The following is a 13,626-nucleotide window of genomic DNA, read 5'->3' on the forward strand; positions in this document are numbered from 1 at the left end:
GCTCTCACCATTATATATTGCCTTAATTTTAAACTGTAGTTTGCATCCCATATCATAATCTATTCCTAATCACCTGTGTTCTTTATCCTGTGATGTTATACATGTTGCTCACACTCATCTTTGATGCTCTTCTCTGATCTTCCACTTTCCTTTTCAATAATAACTTACAGTCTCTCTTTGAATACATTTCCTTTGGCCATTCCAGATGAAAACCCATAAAACCCAGACCAGCTGCTTAAGATACTGACTTAGCTCAAGCCCTTTAGGACCAACATTTCAGCTAGTTTTATCCTCGCCCTACAAACAGGAGAGAAAATTTATTGGTGTAAGGGTGGGAAGTACAGTTTCATCTTTGACCATGAAAAATGGTTTAAGTTTTCTTTTTTTTAATCTGAATTTTGCACTGCGTGTATTGGTTGTATTTGACCTGTTGGCCCATGGTAGAGAGCAGATCTAAGTCTTTCACCATCACCAGCAAATCTTTGAGGGTTAACCATTCTGTAGCCTAGCCATCTACTTGTTTTTTAGCCGTACAGTTTTATTCCCTCACCATCGATCTCTCAGTATTACACAAAGAGACAGAAAAAAAAGGAAGGAGAAAAGATAAGCAGCATTGAGGATTAGCCCATGAACTTCAGTAGCCCACTAGTAGAAATTCCAGAAAGAAGAAAAAGAGAAAATGGAAGAGGGAAAGTATCCCACAGATAAAGAGATTAAAATGTGTCAAAATGGTCCACAAACTAGGATGAATGAAAAATGTTCCTCCAAAAAGAAAGAGAAAAATGGCCCAGCCCTAGCCCGTTTGACTCAGTGGTTAAAGCGTCAGCCTGCAGACCAAAGGGTCCCGGGTTCGATTCCGGTCAAGGACACGTACATTTGTTGCAGGCTCCTCCCCAGCCCAGGCCCTGGTCAGGGCACGTGCAGGAGGCAACCAATCAATACGTTTCTCTCACATCGATATTTCTCTCTGACTTTCTTTCTCGCTTCCACTCTCTCTAAAAATCAGTGGGAAAATATCCTTGAGTGAGGATTTAAAAAAAAGAAAGAAAGAAAAATGGCCCAAATAAGATCACAGTAACTACCAAGGGGAAAAGTCGGGTCACTGCAATTGGATAACTCAAGCACTAGCATCAGATTTGTCGTTTTCAAAATGTAAGTTACAAGACAGCAAAACAAAGTATTCAATGTTTTGAGGAAAATTGTTTTGAACCTAGGATTCTTAGCTGAATTCTTAAATTTGAAGACAAAGTAAGGTTGTTTTCTGAAGTGTGAAGATTTAGAAACATTACTTTTCACATCTCTTTTTGAAGTTATTTGCCAGCACAGTGAAGATGAAAACCAAGAAAGAAGAAGATAAGTATTTTGAGAAATGGTGACATTAATCTGAAAGTTAAAGCAAAGAAGACCTAGAAATAAGCAGGCAGTTAATTGTTGAGCTCCAAGAAAAAATGTCTTCAAGAAGACAGGAATTTTAGCTAACATGAATAATAAACTGGAAAATATTGGGTACGTGGTAAAGAAGAAATATAGCTCACCACCAGGAAAAATAAGTACAATAAAATTCCAAAAAAAAAAGTATTTCTCTATGGTGGAATGTAAAAAAGCAGAATCAATTTAAACTAGCAAGTCTCCTACAAGAGGCACAGTGGTCATGTTATTGTACCTCCACAGAGGAAATATAATTGTAGCAGCCTTTCAGACTTTTCAGTGAATAATATTTACATTGTCACAATAAGCACTATTTACTGATTCTTAAGATGAAGAATAAACAGCATAGTGGAAAAGATATATTTACTGGACTAAATGAAAATAACTATATTTACATTTAAAGTAAAGTAAAGGTGTTTAGCTAATGTAAGTTGGGAGGTGGAGGGAAAAGGTAGAGATATTAGTATTCTTATAAACAGTATGAAACAGGAACTGTTGAAGTTGTTAGAATAGAATATAGAGTTTTAAATATTATTTTAAGTTAAAAAATAGTGGTAGAAGAAGTAATGATGAAGGTATTACTATCAAAACTTCCAGACAAAAGGGGCAGGATGATATAAGTGAGCTACTCTTCTTTCATCATGAATGAATAATATATAACCCTTGAATCCAGATATACTATGTATATCCAGGTATGTTTAAAGTTGATAAATCAGTAAGTAAAAATATAAACACACTATTTAGCAGTATGGAGCTAACCACCAAAGAACTAAAAACAAGGGCTTGAACTGGTCATTGAAACCAGATTGTGTCTATAATGTTGTACTAAGATATTTTCTGGCTTCATTTACTGCCACTGATTTATAAGGGTCACCCTGATAAGTAAGTTTCACTTTCTAACCATGCAGCATAATATTTAAAGCTAAAGAATTCTAAGATTTTTCTTCACCATGCTATCTAGGTGCAAAAAAAGCCAGACAAAATTAAGGAAGATATCCTTACTGATGAAGAAAAAAAAGGAATGTGGGATTCCATTAAAAGGTAATTACTAATGAATATGTTAACACATAACTATTGACCCATTGGGAATCTAGTATATGGAAACCCTACAGATAGTCAACATTTTAAGTATAGCACAGATCCTCTCCTCTAAGAGGAATAAGATAGATACATAAGTTTTAATAATACAAGATAGGAAACTGGAGCTGTAAGACAGCTGGAAATAAAGTGCTATACAAACCAAGGGAGAAAAGGGCTATATCCAGTTAGGAGGAAACTCAGAAAAGACTCCATGGAGAAGTGTGTGGCTCAATGGGTTCAAAAGCAGCGGTCGCCAACCGGTGGTCCGCGGACGATCCGAAAGGTTGGTGACTGCTGTCCTAAAGCAGTGGTTCTCAACCTTCCTAATGCTGCGACCCTTTAATACAGTTCCTCATGTTGTGGTGACCCCCAACCATAAAATTATTTTCGTTGCTACTTCATAACTGTAATGTTGCTACTGTTATGAATCGTAATGTAAATATCTGATATGCAGGATGGTCTTAGGCAACCCTTGTGAAAGGGTCGTTCGACCCCCAAAGGCGTTGCGACCCACAAATTGAGAACCGCTGTCCTAAAGGATTAGCAGGTTTTCAAAAGTTGAAGATGGAGTGAGGTGCCTGGTTATGTGAAGATTGGGTATGTTACTCAAGGAACAGAAAGTAGCCCCAGTTAGCTGGTACAGTGAATATGATAGGGAATCTATAAATTAGGTTGAAGACCTTTATTATTAGTTCTTCAAAAAATTAATATATTGACTCACCTTATCTACAGAATCCAGGAGTAGAGCTGACTTTAGGCATCCAGGTGATATAGTCTGGAAACTCTTCTTCTCTTAGTTCTGTTATCTGTGCCTCCTTCATTTTCAGTTAACTTTTACAAGGAAAAGTTTGCCATCTCCTGTGGGAGGAGATTGCCTCTTTCCACCTAGTACCAATAAAAGTTCCAAGGCTGACTCATTAGTCCAGCTATAGCCATGTGTCCCAAACTGAGCTGATCACTATGACTTGGGTCATATGCCTATCTCTAGAGCCACTGAGAAGAACTGTCCCACTTAAACTTTATAGAATAAAATTGGAGGAAGAATGCCTTCCCCTCAAAATACCAGGTTATTGTTATTGAATTGTAAAGAGTATTAAGTAGACAGAAACAAAAGCTGCTGTAGATCCACACTGTAGAGAACTTAGAGATTTGAACTTAATTTGATTGTGATGGAGAACAAGATTATTTTGGTCAAGGCTAAGAAATAGAAACTTTAGGCCAAATAGATTCATCAACCTAAGCAGATTTTATTATACTGATCAAAGCACTCCCATCGTGGATTTTGCCCAGTTGAGGTCTCTTTTTTGATAGTTGACTCCTTGTTTGATAAGAAGAATCATGTTATTGTGCTAGTAAGGCTCAAACTCACATTTTGAGATGATTTGAAGAGTAGGTATATTTGACGGGATAATGAAACATTATTATCTGAGCATTAAGAGTATCTGTGCATGAGCTTCCATTAAAGCCAGAAGGTAGATTGAATGAATAAAGATAACTATTCAAGTATAGCATAGCAACTTACTTAACCAAAGGGTACCAAAAGCAAAATGATGCTTTGTTACAGAGATGGCAACTCCTCCAAGTATGTAAGTGTTTTGTATACTGCTTTTACTTTGCTTATCTTAGTTTTATCCTAACTTAGAGTGATTTTTTTCTCACTGAATCAACTTGTGTTTTTCTTATTTGGGAGATTACCATAAAAAATATTTGAAAAATGCTTTTGTCATAACAATTCCTATTTGGCAAAATATAATCCATGATGATTGTAAGTTGTTTAGCTTTCCAAATTTTAGTCATTTTAAATATCTGTGCATATAAAAATGAAATTTTTAATTAAATAATTTTAAGTGGAAGGAAAAAGAAGAAATCAATACATTATGAATACCTGAAATAAAAAATGCAGTCACTTTTGAACATGAGATGGGACATATAAAAGGCTGATCTAAGTCCTGAAAGTGGTGTAAATGAGAGCTGGGCCCAGAGGAAGCCAGTGAGTGGATGTGGCTCCCTTTGTCTCTTGCTCCTCGTGGAGACACACCCAGAGTATAGCCTGTGTGGAATGGTGACTATAACTGGCCAGAAGAACTCTAAATTGTAGGCAGCTTTTATTTATAACATTTTATCCTGGGGGAGCCATGTCACCAGCACTCAGGACTTACTATTACCACATAGAAAAAGTCTAACTGTGCTGTAGTTACACACCTGTACAGTCTGTTTCTTCCCTCACTGTTGGCCTATTTAAAATGTCAGTTCAGACCTAATGGTTTGGCTCAGTGGATAGAGTTGGCCCACAGACTGAAGAGTCCTGGGTTTGATTCAGGTGAAGGGCATGTACCTCGGTTGCAGGCTCAATCGCCAGTCCTGGCCCGAGTGCCTGTGGGAGGCAACGAGTTGATGTGTCTCTTTCACATCAATGTTTCACTCTCTGTGTCTCTCCCCCTCCCTTCCACTCTTTCTAAAAATCAATGGAAAAATATCCTCAGGTAAGGATTAAATAAATAAATATGATTTTATATGGCCATAGCATGCTATAACTCATTCTTTGTTCTCAAAAAACATTTGTAACTCAGATTCAAAGATATTACCTCATTAACCTAGAGACAATATAATTACATTCTGTGTTTTAAATTTTGTAATCATAAAAACTTTGTTATAATGTCACATGTTTTAATATTAATAATTCATAATATTTAGAACTGGTTTTAGTGAAATTACTTTGAAAGGCAGTCCTGTTTTTATTACTTACCAAATTTAGTATTTAGGTATATAAAGTTTGCAGATATATTTTTGAAACCGTCAATCACTACTTTTTTTATTCCAAGTTTCACAAGAAGTTTGCATAAAGAAAAAGACAAAAAGGAAACAGATGTTCTGAACATTTTCTCAGTTGCTTCTGGCCATTTATATGAACGCTTTTTAAGGTAGGTATACTTTTTATCTAATGTTTTTAAACCTAGTACATTTACTTGATTCAAAAAGAATTTCTAAAGTTCAAAAGAATAAAATTATATACAGTAAAAAGAATCTTCCTCTTCTCTTTTCTTGATACCAAGTTCTCTTTCCCACAGGTAACCAATATTATTTTTAAGTCCTACCAAAGATGTGTAGACAAGCAAATATATATATTTTTTTATTTATAAATTTATTTTTACCCAGATAGTAACAATGTTTATACACTGTTCTGCTCCTTGCTTTTTTTTCACCTAAAATTATGAGGGAGGTGTATTTTTAAAATATAATAAATTTCATGAATTTGACTGATTTGGGATACTGATATTATTTAAGACTAGAAAATGGACTTATTTTATAACAATATAATTAATAAAAAGTATATACTGTAAATTTCCCTTTTCCAATGAAGAAATGCCTTGTTTTACATAAAAGGAGGAGGGGCAGTCAGAGGAGAAAAGCATATTTACAAACTACAAAGCACTGTTGTTGTTTTAACTGTTTATAATGAAGAATCTCAGAGAATGCCTCAGAAATGTTTGAATATGTGTTTATATTTTAAGATGGAACTTTAGATACCTTCTCCAGTCAGAGGATTAGAACAAAACAAGTGCCCTGTCCATTGAATTTATCAGTATAGACAGATCATTCAGCTCTTCACGTTTTTCACACCTGATGTTACTGACACAGTAGAAGAGCCAATATTAGACTGTAGTTCAGCTCATCAAGACTATTTCAGATTAACTTCTTTGTTTGCAAGCTGAAACAGTCAAAAAGCAAGCAATTTCATGTATAACAAATATATGTATACAGATGCTCCTTGATTTATAATAGGGTTATGTCTCAATAAACCAGGCGGGGGTAGGGGGAGTGGGCGGGGAATGTCCAGCCGTAGGCTATATAAGGCCCAGGAAATCATTTGGTCTGGCCCTACCAAGGCATTAGGAGTGAGTTAATTAAATGTTTGACCAAATATAGCAGGCTAATTTTTAAGTTGATAATTTTGTATGGCCCTCGAATGATGTTATAACTATCCAAAGGGGTCTGACAGAAAAAAGGTTCCCCATCCCTCATAATTAAAAAATGCATTTAATACACCAAACCTACTGAACATCATAGCTTACCCTATCCTACCTTAAATGTGCTTAGAACACTTACATTAGCGTACATACAATTAGACAGAAACATGTCATGCCATTGCCCAGAATCCTGAAAGAGCACTAAATCACATATCACTAGCCCAAGAGAAAATCAAAAATCAAAATTTGAAGTACAGTTTCTACTGAATGTGTATCGCTTTCATACCATTTTAAAGTTGGAAATTCATAAATCAAACCATCATAGGTCAGGAACCCTCGGTAAACATATAGACTTACACATTGCATACTTGATGAACAACCATAATATTTGAAGGTCCTTTAGCCTATTTCTTTATAATACATAGTGAAAAACTTCTAATAATACCTTTAAATATTTAAAAGCCTTATGCAAAGTAGGATAAACTATTGATATTAACTTGGTTGGTTTAATGCTCTTTTTTACAGAATTATGATGCTTTCTGTTTTACGTAACACCAAAACACCAGTGAAATTTTGGTTCCTAAAAAATTATCTGTCACCAACATTTAAAGTAAGTACATTCATCTTTTTATTCTAGAATGGTTAATGTTTAAATAGTAAATTCTTTATGTCATTGTAAGTTCATATAACTTTTTTTTTCAGAATGAGTTTTAAAATGTATATTTACTCAAATTTCTATCTTTATTAATTTTTTATATATTTTTAAATTTTTTGTACACCCCAGTGACCAGACATTACATAAGTTAATACTTGATCATCCTAATAAATCTTGCACCCATCAGCACCACATCTAGTTATTAGAATATTATTGGCTATATTCCCTAAACCAGTGGTTCTCAACCTTCTGGCCCTTTAAATACAGTTCCTCATGTTGTGACATAAACATAAAATTATTTCCGTTGCTACTTCATAACTGTAATGTTGCTACTGTTATGAATTGTAATGTAAATATCTGCTATGCAGGATGGTCTTAGGTGACCCCTGTGAAAGGGTTGTTCGACCACCAAAGGGGTCGTGACCCACAGGTTGAGAACCGCTGCCCTAAGCTGTACTTTACATCCCCATAACTGTTCTGTAACAACCAATTTGTACTTCCTATTCCCTTCATCTTTTTTTGTGCCCACCCACCACAATTCCCCTACCATCTGGCAACCAACAAAAAGTTCTCTATCTATGAATATGTTTCTGTTCTGCTTGTTCAATTTGTTTATAGATTCAATTGTTGATATGTATATATTTATTGCCATTTTATTGTTTATATTTTTTATCTTCTCAAGTAGAGACCCTTTAACATCGATATTAATAAAAGGGTAATATGCTAATTAGAGTGGACATCTTCCGATCATCCTTCCAGACAAAGCCACGGTGGCAGGGGCCGAGGCAGAGGCAGTTAGGGGGCGATCAGGCCAGCAGGGGAGAGCAGTTAGGGGGCCACCAGGCCCGCAGGGGAGAGCAGTTAGGGGGCCACCAGGCCAGCAGGGAGAGAAGTTAGGGCGTGATCAGGCTGGTAGGGGAGAGCAGTTAGGGGGCCACCAGGCCGGCAGGGGAGAGTAGTTAGGGGGTGATCAGGTAAACAGAGGAGCAGTTAGGGGGCAATCAGGCCAGCAGGGGAGCAGTTAGGGGGCAATCAGGCCAGCAGGCAGAGGTGGTTAGGGGTGATCAGGCAGGCAGGCAGGCAGGTGTGCGGTTAGGAGCCAGCGGTACCGAATTGTGAGACAGAAAGACATCCCCCAAGGGGTCTCGTATTGGAGAGAGTGAAGACTGGGCTGAGGGACTCCCTCCCCAACCCCCAACCCCCATACACAAATTTCATGCACCAGGACTCTAGTTTCATATAATACTTGTTTGGTGGTGATGAACTCCTTTAGCTTTTTCTTATCTGGGAAGCTCTTTATCTGTCCTTTGATTCTAAATGATAGCTTTGGAGGATAGAGTAATCTATGTATATTTACTCAATGTATATTTACTCAAATTTCTGTTTTTAAATCAATTTTAAAACTTTGGTATTCATCATTTTTTATCTAGCTTAAGAAATTTTCTATGCCATTTTTTTTAATATTTTTTATTGATTAAGATGTTACATATGTGTACCCTTTACCCCCCCACCCCCCCGCTCATGCCCTCACCCCCCTGTTGTCCGTGTCCATTGGTTAGGCCTATATGCTTGCATATAAGTCCTTTGGTTGATCTTTCCCCCTTGCCCCCACCCTCCCCTACCTTCCCTCCAAGGCCCAACAGTCCAATCAATGCCTCTCCGTCTCTGGATCAGTCCTTGTTCATCAGTTTATGTTGTTCATTATATTCCACAAATGAGTGAGATCCTGTTGTATTTATCCGCTCTCCAGTTCCATCCATGCTGTGGCAAATGGTAAGAGTTCCTTTTTCTTCTTCCTCTTCTTAAAGAATACCTTTCAGCATTTCATATAATGCTGGTTTGGTGGTGATGAACTCCTTTAGCTTTTTCTTATCCGTGAAGCTCTTTATCTGACCTTCCATTCTGAACGATAGCTTTGCTGGATAAAGTAATCTTGGTTGCAGGTTCTTGCTATTCATCTCTTTGAATATTTCTTGCCACTCTCTTCTGGCCTGCATGGTTTCTGTTGAGAAATCAGCTGACAGTCGGATGGGTACTCCCTTGTAGGTAACTGACTGTCTTTCTCTTGCTGCTTTTAAGATTCTCTCTTTATCTTTTGCTCTTGGCATTTTAATTATGATGTGTCTTGGTGTGGTCCTCTTTGGATTCCTTTTGTTTGGGGTTCTCTGCGCTTCCTGGACTTGTAAGTCCATTTCTTTCACCAGGTAGGGGAAGTTTTCTGTCATTATTTCTTCAAAAAGGTTTTCAATATCTTGCCCTCTCTCTCCTTCTGGTACCCCTATAATTCTGATGTTGGTACGCTTGAAGTTGTCCCAGAGGTTCCTTACACTATCTTCATATTTTTGGATTCTCTTTTCTTTTTTCTTTTTCGGTTGGGTATTTTTTTTTTCTTTGTATTTCAAATCTTTGACTTGATTCTTGGGATCCTCTTGTCTGCTGTTGGATCTCTGTAAATTATTCTTTATTTCAGTCAGTGTATGCTTAATTTCTAGTTGGTCCTTTTTCATGTCCTCCATGGTCTCACTATACTCATTGAGGGATTCATTAAATTTATCGGCGGTTTCCATAAAATTCTTGAAAAACCTTATAAACGTGGCTTTGAACTCTATATCCAGTCGTTTGCTTTCCTCCTTTTCTGCCATTTGTGACCTGTTTCTTTGTCTCCGCATTTTGGCTGCTTCCCTGTGTTGATAGAGTGGCCCTGCGCGCCAGGAGTCCTGTAGGGCCCAGTGGCTCAGCCTCCCCAGTTACCTGGGGTGGACACTCTTGGTGCACTCTTGGTGCCTTGGTTGTTGTAGGATCACTGGGAGGAATTGACCTCCAGGCCAACCGGCTGTGGGAATCAGCCGTGTCTGAAGTGGGAGAATGGTCCCCCTCTGACCACTGGGCACAGTGGCTCCTGGATCTAAGGAGGTGCTAATTCAGCCTCTGCCTGAGGCCACACAGCAGGAGCCACAAAGAGGCTCAGCTGTGAAGCAATGCAAGCCGCTGCGGGGCTCTGCCTGGCTCGGCTGCAATTAGGTACATTCACATGCAAAAGCCTCTGCCGCAGCCTGGGTGGGGCGGGGTCTCAGGGAGTCAAAAGGGCGGAGAAAGAAGCTATGGCTGATTCTCCGCCTGGAGTCGCGTGTCTCAGTGACCCGGTAATTGCTGCAAACACCTCTGAGGGAAAGCCGCCCTCAAGTTCGCCCGCTGCCCGACAGACCAGCTTCTCCCCGTATGAGTCCTGGGTCCCCAGAGACTAGCCGGAACCGGAGTTCAGAGCAGTCGGGAGCTTGTGATTCAAAAAGACAGCCGCGTCCTCAGGTGCCACCCGCTTTCCGCGCGAGCGAGCCACCGCCGTACCTCTGCACTTCACCTCCGCAGCTCCTCTGGCTCTCAGCATGCCCCTCTTTTCTTCTAGTTGTAGAATTTACACTCAGCCAACCTTCCTGTTGTTCTGGACGATGTTTGCTCCGTCCTTTGCGGTATTTTTCAATTGTTGTGTGAGGCGACTATTTCCCGGTGTTTATCTATGCCGCCATCTTAATTTCTCCTTCTATGCCATTTTTATTTAAGGAAGTGTTTAAAAGGACAGCAAGAGATGGCTTATTTTTAAGTAAACTCAAAATCAGAGGGATTAGTGGTTTTTCATGATAATGATAATTTAGTAACATTTAGCAATGAAAAATATGTACAGATGGTCAACAAAAAGAATTAGATTCTTTTTACGAAGATAGGCAGGAACAGTAATATCAAATGAGCATTGTACCATAGAAAATAGCCTGACAGTACCAGGAACAAGTTCCTTTGACTCTGGGCAGTTCATTTATTGCTGTGGTAGTATAGACAATATATTTAGAAGTCTGAGGCATTTTGTATTTAGAAGTTTTCAGATGGCCAACATATGTTCCCCTTTACTCACCCCTACAATCCTGCTGCAAAGTATGCCCTGTTCTTTTCTGTCCTCCCTACAAATTAATTAGATTCCATGAAGTTAGAGTCTCATTTAGCAACAGTTCAAAGGAGTTCACTTTTTATAAACCAAAACCAGTGGTAAAGGCAGACATAAAAATAGCCAACCATGCTTTTATTCCTTAATATTGCACATTGAGGCACATTGCTAACTTACTTACATTATTCAGTTGTGGTTCATAAAGTCCTTGACCAGAAAACCAAGACTCGGAAATTGTATAACTGGCCTATATAGTCAGGTATCCAAGAGCACTCTGATGTCCAATAATTCACCAGCCGGACTCACAAAACTCAGAAAAGCAATCATACTCACAGTTTTGGTTTATTACAGCTACAGAATAAAGCTTAAAATCAGCAAGCAAAGAGATGCACAGGACAAGGCCCGTGGAAGGCCAGACCCAGAGTTTCCAGTTGTCCTCTCCCAGTGGAGTCACATGGACAGAGCTTATTTCTCCCAGCAGAAATGTGTGACAGTGCATACGGGGGATTGCCAACTAGAGGTTTCCAGAGTTTTTATTGGGGTTGGCTACATAGTCCCACCCGATGGCCACAGTGGCCGACCTTAGCCTCCAGTCTAGAGGTTGAGCTAATACCTAGTGGCCAGAGGTCCCTGCTGTAACTCACATCTTTGGAAAGATTGGCATGGCCTAAGGTGCCCAGGTCAATCAAGGCATTTTTATTAGGCAGCACATTCCAAGGATCCTAGGAGGCAGGGGCAAAGATCCCAACCTTTTTTTAAGCAAGATTTGTCCTTTATAGCACAGATCCAAGATCAAACAGCTAATTAGGAACATAGCTGAGATTTGAACTCTAGCATTCTGACCTCAAAGCCCAGGTGCTTAACACTCATGTGATCATTCAACAGTAGACAAAAACTGCAAAAAAACCCATAGACATAACCAAGAAGTTACACTAGGTTTCACTAAACTTTTAACATGTTATTCTACTAGGTAAGTGGGGATGCAACACTAAATAAACTGAGATGATAGAATCTCTTAGTGGGAAATGATATTTACTAGAAATACAGTGCTACATCTGGATTAAAAGTCTTGTATTACATGGTCAAAAGTAATAATACCCTATCTGAAGTAATATTTTCCTTTTTTTGTAATTTTGTTTCTTTCCCTCAAAATTTTAATCTTTTACAACTTTTTGGTGAATTATACTGTGTACAAATCATAAGTTTGCAGTTTGATGAATTTTTACAAACTTAAAACACCTGTGTCTACATCTCTGTGTCCACCAGCCAGAAACAGAAATTATGAAAATTTTCCTTCAATTAAAAGAAATACCTCCTCAGGGTTGGGGCGGAGGGCAGGGGGCAAGAAGAAATAAATCAAATAACTTATATACTTTTATGCATAGCCCATGGACATGGGTAATAGGGTGTGAAGACCTAGGGGGAAAGGGGGAAGGGTTAAGAGGAGGGGGTAAAGAGGGGGAAATGGACACATCTGTAATACTGTCAACAATAAAAAATATATTTTTTAAAATGCCTACTCTTTTCCTTTAAATATTTGCTAAATTATATCTACTTAGGGAATAATTCTTTCCTGACCACACTATGTAAATTACAATCCCTTTTGATTTATCACTCTATTTTCTTTCTCTTTTTATTTTTTTCTATAACTATCTTCAATATACTAACTTTATGTTCTGTCCATTACCTCTAAAATGAAAGTTTGTAAGGGCCATGATTTGTATCTGTTTTGTTTACTACTGTATCCTTGGCCTAGAATAGTGCCTTGCATGTAATACATGCTTGGTGAATATTTTTAAATATATATTTGCTGAATAAAAAAGTTTTTTTTTTAAATTTCATCTAATATTTTTAAAATTTTGAAACCAAAGCAATGATTCCCAGAAACTGGTCTAGCTGTAATTTCAACATTTCAGTTCACTGATGTGTATAGTAAAGAACATAATTTAAATCTGCAGTGTTCTTACAAAAAAATGAAGAAAATTAAAGTAAGTCTATAATCAGAAACTAGCTACAGATGAGAACTGAGATGAATGCAAATTCCATGTTTGCTAACCCATCTCACCCCACTCCTTTATAATCCTCCCTCTCAGGTTTTGGGATCTTAATAAACTTAACCAACACTATTTCATTAACTGCTCTGCTTTAAGCAGAATAAAATACTCTAACCCTGTAAAACACTAAATCAAATATAAAATGTTTAGACCACAATAACTGCCTTGTATTTTTAATCATTAAATTAGTCATAAATCTCAAACATGAAACTCAGGTTAGAGAATCTAATTTATCAATTTATGACTCATTTTATGTTTTTTGTACATCCTCTTCATCTTTTTATCTCTCTGATGAACAAACATGTTGGTATACTGGTATACAGGATGGGGCAAAACTAGGTTTACATTTGTGAGTATGCAAAGCACAGAGTTTATTCTTATATTATTATTTATTATTGTATTATTTTCCATATGAACAACTGTAAATCTTTTGCCCTACCCTGGATATAAACTGTTTGATGCATAGGTGTTCCAAGATCCAGAGGCTTTTTCTTCTATAGTCAGGTG

The 13,626-nt window shown here is 37.8% G+C and overlaps 1 protein-coding gene across 1 annotated transcript in view; it reads left to right on the forward strand.

Moving 5' to 3' along the window:
• The window catches only part of UGGT2 (UDP-glucose glycoprotein glucosyltransferase 2), a 183,750-nt gene that overhangs the window by 147,640 nt on the left and 22,484 nt on the right, over positions 1 to 13,626 (forward strand). The window contains exons 31-33 of the mRNA XM_081083210.1: positions 2,390 to 2,469; positions 5,331 to 5,429; positions 7,002 to 7,086. Of these exons, the coding sequence (XP_080939336.1) occupies positions 2,390 to 2,469; positions 5,331 to 5,429; positions 7,002 to 7,086 (264 nt within the window). The remainder of the gene's footprint in view (positions 1 to 2,389; positions 2,470 to 5,330; positions 5,430 to 7,001; positions 7,087 to 13,626) is intronic.

The sequence above is a fragment of the Myotis nattereri genome (genome assembly GCF_964212035.1).
Source record: "Myotis nattereri genome assembly, chromosome: 2".
NCBI classification, from domain to species: domain Eukaryota; kingdom Metazoa; phylum Chordata; class Mammalia; order Chiroptera; family Vespertilionidae; genus Myotis; species Myotis nattereri.